The following is a 10080-nucleotide window of genomic DNA, read 5'->3' as shown; positions in this document are numbered from 1 at the left end:
TGGCAAACAAATGCATAGTTAACACAAAACAGGACTAAACAAGTTTTTTTTTTTTTCCTGAGAGAATCCTTCCTAAATCACTCACAATATAATGATGGATAATGACTGGTTTACATCAACAGAGTGACGTTRATCACATGGTCAATAGACTGACGTTTATCACTTTAGAGTTTGTTACAGACATGAATGCTGTAAAACAGGCATTATATCAAACAGGCATAGCATCCAGCAGTGTCACACACACACACACACACACACACACACACACACACACACGCTCCAGTGCAGACTCAGTCACACCAATAGGAGCAGGTGATAATAGGCCTATTCTTTATTCAGGGTCATGAATAATTCAAGATTTATGAGTCCAAACGGATTCTTCAGTTGACAGAATAATATGACAGATTTTGCAACTGATGAGAAATATCACGAATGCTTTGGAGACTCCAGACGGGATAAACTCATCTGCTGCATGTGCTGTTAGCGAGCTCAACTGAGAGCAATCTAGATCCAAATTTTTTTTTACAAGTCTTTATGACTATGTAGACATTTCATAATGTACTGTTTCAGCAGTCTGTTGGGGTTTGGGTAAATAATTATTCATTTGGCTGCAAATAATTCAGATCTCATACTAGTTTCTGTTTGTTTGTTCTTATTTAATATTCAAGGCACAGCCAGGGACATCAAAATATCACATGGTAATGGTCTGACCTATTTGGACCTGGATCAATATTGAACCTGACAAAGGACACGTCCATTTAAAACTGGACTCATGTTTAATGTTTTCACACAAACAATGGATTCATATCTCACACGGGGTTAAAACGGCCCTCTAGTCACCTTAACGGTTCAGTTTCAAATGATGTATTCAAACCGTGGTACAAAGTTCTGTTCAGTCCAARGCACGTTTCACAAATTGTTCTTTCATTTTAGCTCAATGTTAGTCATTCTGCACTGAGTCCCATCAGTGGCTCCCACTTCCTAGCGGTGCTATTATTTCTCACTCACCTTTGACTGGGARGCATTAAACCCCACTTCCCGATGAATTCCATCTTTTCTCTCGGTTGTGAAACGGCTGCCCGAGCCGGGCGCCATTTGGACCCCGGGAAACATCCTCGCGACGGAGATTGATGGCAGCGTTCCTGAAGCTTGGCAACCGGCCTTTCCACGAGTCAGCAGAAAGTTACTTATTGTGTTTTCATTGTTCAATAAGGCTTTGCATGAATTTTTTTTCCCCTCCCCTCCCTCGTTCCCAACACACACAYGCCAAAAATAGGCCCTTGAATGCCAAAGTCTTTATTAAGGCTGGTGGGGGGAAGTGGGCTGGCTCGAGGTCACTCGTGATGTTCCAATGGCTGCCTGGGAAAAGGCTGGAATTAAAAAGCTGCCAGTCACACACAGGACATGGAAACCAACTGCGCTGAATGACTGCAATCTCCTTTATAAATTTGCCAACAGATTAATGGCGCTGTAAACAGCCCGTCCAGCAGGATTTTAAGGGGYAAAATAAACAAGTTTTTTTTTAAACTGTCACCATGCTGAGGCCAGTCTCTTCTGGAGCATTCTTCGGTAAAGCCGGCACAAAAAAAAAAAAAACACTTTAAACTGGAACTTATTGAATATAAAAGGCTTCTAGTGCAACATCTGCTCAGGTGGAAGCCCTTTAATCGAAGGCCTGTAGACAGCAGCGTTAATGGTGAACGCACCAGAGAAACTTTAAGTTTGAAATCTCCTTTTTGAAACAAAGCATCAATCAGTTCTCAAGAATGATTTTATTTTATGCCGCTTTTGAGGGGATGTTTTGTTTGTGTCTCACAAAGAACACATATGCGAATAAACCTTTTTTTTTAAAATCCACAATGAAAAGTCAAACTGATCAGCAGATTACCCAGCTGACCGGAGAAACCCATCCACTTGTCCATTATGGTTCCATTCTTCACGTGAATTCAGCCAGGCTACTGCAGAGCCATTGATAACGCATTGTCAGTGACAAACTGGTGAAGCCCTGAGCTCACACTGGATTTAATTGACTGTTCATTGCTGGATAAACGCCTCTCGGAATATCAAGGAGACGCGTTTAAAAAGGGGTCAAAAACGCATTGAACCCAGTGAATGAAGCTCTCAGGCTGTGCACCGTTCCCCTCCACACCTTATGAACGCACCTCTGAGGAGYTGCTGAGGATGGAGACAACTTGGAGCAACTTCCCCCACCTCACCTCAGGCGCAGCGCAAGTTGCGCAATCTTATTCCAGTTGCGGAAAATTATATTAAAAAAAAAAAAGATCCCATCAGATAAAGAAGCAAAAAAATATAAAGTCCCACTGACGGAGCGCACGGATTATATTTATGATCACTCCTCCTACAAAAAAAAAATAAAAGCAAAACAAAAGATTAGAAATAAAAACGTCCATGAAATAATCCTCGCTGCAACAGCAAAGCGCAGCTGAACACAACTGAGGAGGGTCCAGTTCAGGGGGGGAAACCCTTTTGACTCGAATTAAGAGAAGGCTGTATTGGGAGGAGGGGGGGGTGTAAAAAAAAAAAGAAAAGGGGGAGGAGGATGGCAGGGAAGAAAGTGGTGGTGGTGCCAGACGCAGCGGCACTAAGAAGCGTACGTACGTGCTTTCTGTTCGCGGCTGAGTGTGACGTGATGTTGCAGCCTCGCTCCTGGAGCTCTGCGAGCACCCAGCAAAGCGCGTCGATTTCTCTGTCCGTGCTGTAACTCACAAGCCCCCCAGCATCTCACATCACTGAAGGGTCTCTGTTTTTTTTTTCTTCTTCTTTATTCTTCCTCTCTTTTTCCCCCCCTCCGCCGCCCCAGACGCGAGGAGAAACTACAGGAGAAATCATTTGGAAATAAATAGAGACGCGCCGATCTCATTGATGGCAACCCCGTAAAAAAGAATTTGCTCGCTTCTTTCTCATCACTCCAAGAATTTCTCTCTTGGTATTTTCTCCTGCTGTCGGTGGGGCTGTTGTTGCGCTCGGGTTTGATGGGAGAAACCCAGAGGAGGAGGAAGACGAGGACGGGGAGGATATGAGCGCGCTGACCGGAGTGTAACGCATTTTTTTTTTCTGTTTTATTTCCCCATCCGCTGAAGCATCTTGTTGCGCCGGACTTGTGTCGTCGGGAATGGGGAGTATTGATTCACTGAAGGGCTGCAGAATTTATTTATGAAGGATCATGTGGGCAATGTTGGAAAAATAGCCATAGCTTCCGCAGTGTAAGGTAAGAGATTCATGTGCTCATCATTACCATTATGGATGCGTGATTTATTCCTTTTTTTTTTTTTTTTCATGTGTCATCTCTGAGTGAAAGTTCAGCCTCCCCGTGTTAAATATGCACCCTGTCTGTTCGTGGCTTTCTGCGCGTTCATCCGCTCGCATTAGTCCGGGGTGCTTAACGGATGATTTTTAAGAGCTGATCTCCCTCTTAAGAGGCAAAAAAAAATGACTTTAAAGTGCCAGGCGTCGAACTGACGCGGCACGAAGCTGTCCGTGTTCAGATTGTCTCTCAGACGAAATGGTTAGAAGCCAGGCAATAAAAAAGTGGGCTCTTTTTTTTTTTTTTTTTGACGCGAGAATTCTCATTTGGATTTATTTGCTCGCTTATTTTTTTTAGCGCTTGATCATGAATCTCATCGTAAGGTTGTGGAGATCATATTATGGGTTTACATATCGCAGCAAGAGCTGATCTAACTCTGCTCTGCTGCCACAAATCCTTACATGACACATATTATTATAATAATTATTATTATTATTATTCCGGTGTGGTCTGACTGACAGCTCAGAATCATAAAAAAAAAGTTGGAGCGGGAACAAATGTGTATTCGTTAAAATAAAACTCATCTACTCATCAGTTTTTTTCCCTTTTTTTTGACGCCTACTCAGACACACACAGGCGCGCGCGCGGATACCCAGTTTGAGACACGCGCACACGCATGCACATTCTGCTGTGACACTGCTCACAGCTGCATTGCCTGTAGGATTAAAGCAATCAGGACATCGCATTGCTTTCTCTCCATCTCTAACCCCCCTCCACCCAATGCGCGCGCGCGCAAACACACGCACGCACACAAAGAGTCGCACTCACAAACAGGAGCTCTTTATCGAATTACATTATCAAACATGTCAAGCCCCGAAATCAAGACACACACAAACACAAACACACGAGGGTTGTGTGTTGGATGGGGAAGTGCGCACAAAGAGAGGAGCAATGGTGATTGTTATGCACGGGGACGCAGACATGCATTGTGCGTGCGTGTGTGTGTGTGTGTGTGCGTGCGTGCGTGCGTGCGTGCGTGTGAGTGCGTGTGTGTGTGTGTGTGTGTGTATTTCTTCCTCACATTAACAAACTGTCCTGTGAAGCAAACAGCTACAGCGTGATTCAAAAAAAGATTCTGGTTACTGCGTAAAAATGAATTCGGCCGCATCCTCCTAACTCCCGAGGACTGCACCGACCTGCATGCCAAAAAAAAAAAATAAAAAAAAGAAAAAAGGAGAGACCCTCTTTGCATTTTTTACCAAATATTCCAAACTGCTACGTTTGAATATCTCTCGGGGCTGTGCCAGTCCAAATATGACCCAATTAATATGTCTAAATGACTCACGTTATTGCGCCCACCTCCCTCAATAAAACGCACATATAAATAAAAAAATGGGGGTTGTGAAGTAGCCACAAGGTGGCAATGTTTGCACAAACTATGGTGCAAAATGGGAGGCAGGATGAAGCTGCAAAAGACATGTTGCTGAGGTTAATGTGTCTTTTCTCCCTCTTTTTTTCCCCCTCCAAGGAAGGACTTTGTAAGAACTGTGTGAAGCATGTCAGTCACACTTGACAGAAATCATCTTGTGCGCTGCTTTAACATTTTTTGTTGCGTAATCTTCTTCATCTCTCTCCCTGCAGGCCAAATGACATAGGATGAAGGCTGTTCGAAACCTGTTGATTTATATATTTTCCACCTATCTTCTGGTTATGTTTGGATTAACTGGTGCCCAAGATTATTGGTGTTCCTCTCTGGTCAAGGGGGTCATTTATGGATCGTATTCGGTGACTGAAATGTTTCCCAAGAACTACACGAACTGCACGTGGACGTTGGAGAACCCAGACCCAACCAAATACAGCATCTACCTTAAGCTATACAAGCGAGACTTGAGCTGCTCTGAATACTCTTTGCTTGCTTATCAGTTCGATCATTACTCACACGAGAAGATCAACGAGTTGCTAAAAGTGAACGAGTCTATAGTTTATCTGTGCGATTCAAAGAATAATTACGTATTTTTGCTGTACGACAAGAATTTCGTTCAACTGAGGAGAGTTTTCCCGTATGATTACAACGGATTGACGCCGCAGAAGCTGGATGAGGAGGAGAAGTCTGTTGTGGATTTCTTGGTGTTCAATAAGGCGAGCCCTAGCCAGTTTGGGTGTCAAGTGCTTTGCACGTGGCTGGAAAACTGCCTGAAACTAGAGAAAGGGACAGTGGAGACGTGTGGGATTGTGTACAGCAAATGCACATGTCCTCAGCATTTAGGCGATGGAGAATCAGATAGCATGCTCACGCTCAATAACGTGGTTTTACCTTTAAATCCACAAACGGAGGGCTGCTTGGCGCCTCAGCTACAAGCTGGACAAATCTGCAATCTGAGTGCAGAAGTGAAACGGCCTCCCAAAGAAGGTGAGTATCATGCCATCTTCCTCCTTTTTTTTTTTGCTGAACTAGTGATAGATTTAATGCACTGTGTCTGTATAGATAAGATAGGAACCATGTCAATGAACTGTGCACGTCTGTCACTCCTTCCTCTGCCCTAAATGCATGTTTGAAGTGTGATGGCCCATGAAACAAAGAGCACACATAGATACGAGGACTGCAGTCGGCTCAGAAATGTGCCAACTTCAGGAACAAAGCTGCCAGGGGAGTTGGGTGTAGAAAAGACCACACCAGCTCAAAGCAAACCACCTAAAGGGGGTTCTTTCATTCCGATGGACTAAATAATAAAAAAAAAAGCACTATCATTGCTGTGAATTTAAAATGGCTGTTTCGGTGCACATCAGCACAAAGCTGAAATGGCTGCAAACCTAAAATGTAGTTTTGTGTTTATTTTTATACATTTACGTCACGGTCATCCATACAGAGGTTAACAAAGTGTGATATGGACACGTTTCTATTTTGTTTAATGGCAAAAACGCCGCAGAAAACGATCAGAATCATGGATGCAACAGTGTCCCATTGGTGTTACATGGGAAATTTAGGAAATAAAGCGATAAAAGACCCTCCAAGGGTGTTTCTGTGGAAAGATTCTGAACAGTAATATCCTACCTGTTGGAAAAAAAAAACTCATTTTAGATTGATATTGTTTTGTTCTGACCGGACTGATGAGCTCATGCCTAGCCACAATGGAGCCAAAACAACAAAGTTGATTGCTGTCGTCTTAAAACAGCTCAATTCTCAGAAATGATGAAGCAGTTTCGGGAAACATTCTTATACAAAATGTTGCATTAAACCATTATTTACATCTGGGGTTATTTGCATGCCCAAACAGAAGCATCAGCAGCTAGCTGTAGCACCATTTGGTGAAGATGTATCCCTGAATGAACCACTGGGCATATTTTGAGAATAGAATTGTTGGTCCCACTTTGGACCARTAGCTCTTCAGTCTGCTTAGAATAAAACTATGTTTCTCCAAATTTAATTAATTCAAAGAGCTATTCACTGTATAACCAATCAAATATTACCTGTTTGCAACTTTTCTACAGAACCGTATACTTTAAAATAACTGAACTATCCCTTTAAAACTTTAGTGCTTAAACTAATCAACAATATTGAGTATTTTGACAAAATATCACCATTATTTTCAGAACTGTTGGGAGTAAGTCTTGTTCAGTGTTGCCATAGAGCAATGCAACATCCTTTTTTTCAAACTGTTTGTTGGAAATCAGCATCATAACACGAAACAAAAGGCTCACCAAAAGAAGTGCCTCAATCAGGACCCTGTTTACTGTTAACGTTCACACATGCACATGACTGCACATTGAACACACACTGATCCTCACACATTCACACACAGACAACTAAACAAACATCACACAGCAAAGAGTTTTGATAAGATTCGTAATGAGTTTGTGAACTAGTTGCTCCGAACTAACAGATGATGGTTTTCTAGTTGACACACTCTCATGCATCTGATGTAATCAACAGCCGAGAGGAGTTCATTTTAGTCATGCCGAGACACAAAGGAGGAGCACTCATCAGCATGCACTGAACCAAAAATAGTGAGTCAACATGTAGGTTTTGGGTGAAAAAAAAAAAAAGGAAATTTTTTGTTACCAGAAGCCCAGAGTTACTATAACAGTGTTCTGGATAACAGGTGGCAGTTTTCTAATCAGAACAAACAGAGGAAAGTTGATTGCAGCAGTTCAAGCTGTTAGGTTGACTCCACCTGAGAGCTGCCACATGCTCCATCATTTGTTTCCAACGTGTTTCCGGAGCCCGCCACGTGGGATTTTATAGAGATATTTCACTCTAACGCTATCAAGAGTTACCCTTCAACCTTCTGCATGATGCATCCCATTGGATGATAGACCCACGATGAGTAGCATTTACCCACCTCTCCAATAGAAAGCCTGTAGCAATATTACACACAGGAGCCTGCGGCCGCTTCCATACTGTATGCAGTAAAAGCAAAGTTGACTCAGCTGTTTTATGTGTCAAATTCCATTACACAGAGAGTTTTACATGGGGTAAAGGCAGTATTGGAAAATGTGTATTTACAGATAAAATGGTTCCTTTTTTATTGTTTATGTTACAAATGCATGGCTGACATTTTAATGGTAATTGTTGTGTCAGTTTTAGTTTAAAGCGGTTATCGCAGCCTGGTTTCGGAGTCAAATTTCACACTATTAGTGGTGYTTTAACGTGGCAAAATTTACAGTGCCTGCATATTAGTGGATGCTTGTTCACACCTGGAAATTTGTCAACTCCTACAAAAGTCGACTCGTTCACAGACTTGTCTTCGTCCCCTCTGTGAGAATGTAGCTCAAGAACGTCAAGAATATTAAATACAAAAAGCTCAACTTAGTATTTGGGTGTTTTCTATATGAATACGAAGGGAAGTGTGTGATCGTGAATATGACATATGATCATGTTTATTTGTCTGTTTTCATAAATAAGAACATTTTAGTCACAACCACACACTTCACCTTCATAATCATAAACAATGACAAAAACACAACCATAAACTTTAATTTGTATTTTATTTTTATTCTGGCTGTAATTTTTCTGTTGTATTCTCACAGAGATTGTGTAAGAGCAGAGGGGTCAAGTAACAAAGTGCAAATACATTCTTATTGTACTTTAGTATACATTTTGGCTATTTATACATTACTGGAGTTTACTTTTGTTTTCAGCCAGCTTTTTAACTCTACCCCTTATTTAAAAAAAGCAAAAAGTATTTAATTTATATCTCACTTCAACTTGTCTTCATTCCAGCTAGTCATTATTTAAACAAACAAAATAAATAAATAAAAATAAAACTATCTATATGGATAGGGTTCTTCCCCCTACCATTGACTTCAGCATTAAACCTTAAATTAATTCTCATTTACACAGACAACCCAATCAACATTTTGATATAACATTCTTGTCATTATTGCCTTTAGACCAGGGGTGACCAAACATTWTGTCACGTGGGACAAAATCTTAAAGTCAGAAGGACTTGGGGGCAAAAATACTTTTCCTTTACCAGCTCAACAATAAACTAAGCATTGAATACTTTAATTAAACAAATAAAGTAGTCAGATTTATGGCTGGGAATGGCTGTGTAAATTAATCTAGATCCAGAACTTTAAAAGRGTTTCGCAGGTTTCCCTTATTGAAAGAAATTTTGCAATTTTCTAGGTTTCAATTGGCGGAATAAATAACCAAATTTGGTCAATTCTGATCAATAAAATCCAGATTTAGGTCATTCTTTTGTTGAAAATGCTTCAGACAAATTTAATAAGTTAATTAAAAGCAGATTAGAGTGCAGCAAAATCAGCTTTTGAGTAGAAGTCACCAGATAGATGTGGAAAAAGCTACGAGTCTGCTTATTTAAAGACAAATAATTGGTATTGTTGCCAATATTTTTTTATTGTAAGATATTACTTTGTGATAAATTTGCCCTAATAGTAAATAGAAAGTCTCCGTCTACATCAAACACCTGTGCCGAGGGGACAAATTTGTAAACAATTTAGTATAATTCTTGAACTGAAGTCAGGGGCCACACAAAATCAGTTCAGGGGCCACGAATGGCCCCCGGGCCACACTTTGGACATCCGTGTTTTAGACAAATGCTATACTTTTACTTGAGTAAACAATTTGACTTGATACTTCTACTTGAAAAAAGGTATTTTTAAACCCTCATAACCCTACTAATGAGTGTGAATACTTGTGACCCCTCTGTAAGAGTTTACACATTTCCCAACTTTCCACTAATATGTACACCTGTGTACCTGTAAATACAAGTTTATTTGATCAGCGTTGCACCTCATAACTTTACCTTTACATTGGAAATATTTCCAACAAGCGTTATTCTTACAGTCACATCCAAGTCTCTGCGRTGAAACAACATTTCACTTTGTTCTCTATCAGCATGTTAATAACAGCTTAAGAGCACAGCTTATTTTTCACCCCCCCCCCCCCCCCAACCTAGAAGATTTTTCCACGAGCTTCTATTTATAGAGTGAGTTGATGGGAGGGTTTAATAAATCCGTTTTCATCTGGATAACGGGGAGATCACCACTGGGTTTAAAAAGAGCGCCGTGCTTTCCCGCGGCGTCGCCGGTGACAGAGTTGATGTTCCTGACGAGCAGAAGCGCGTTACAAACGGTCGACACGAGCCCCATTTGATGAAAAATAAAGAAAAGAAAAGAAAAATCACGTGTCTTTGATCTTCCCCCACGGTTCCTGGTAGAGCGTGGCCTCAGAGAGTATCAAAGACAAGCCAGGCTGGATGTGCCGCAGCAACGCCCCAACCATGTGCCACACACACACACACACACACACACACACACACACACACACACACACACACACACACACACAC

General features: G+C 41.3%; 1 protein-coding gene across 1 annotated transcript in view; it reads left to right on the top strand.

Annotated features, from left to right (window-relative positions):
• Positions 1 to 1562: 1562 nt before the first annotated feature.
• adgrb3 (adhesion G protein-coupled receptor B3) overlaps positions 1563 to 10080 on the top strand; it is a gene marked incomplete in the record, with an annotated part of 135320 nt that continues 126802 nt past the window's right edge. The window contains 2 exon segments of the mRNA XM_014002695.1: positions 1563 to 3229; positions 4907 to 5675. Of these exon segments, the coding sequence (XP_013858149.1) occupies positions 4922 to 5675 (754 nt within the window).

This window comes from Austrofundulus limnaeus, unplaced genomic scaffold (assembly GCF_001266775.1).
Source record: "Austrofundulus limnaeus strain Quisiro unplaced genomic scaffold, Austrofundulus_limnaeus-1.0 Scaffold0, whole genome shotgun sequence".
NCBI lineage: Eukaryota > Metazoa > Chordata > Actinopteri > Cyprinodontiformes > Rivulidae > Austrofundulus > Austrofundulus limnaeus.
The sequence above is the reverse complement of the archived record's forward strand: the minus strand, read 5'-3'. Positions and strand labels throughout refer to the sequence as shown.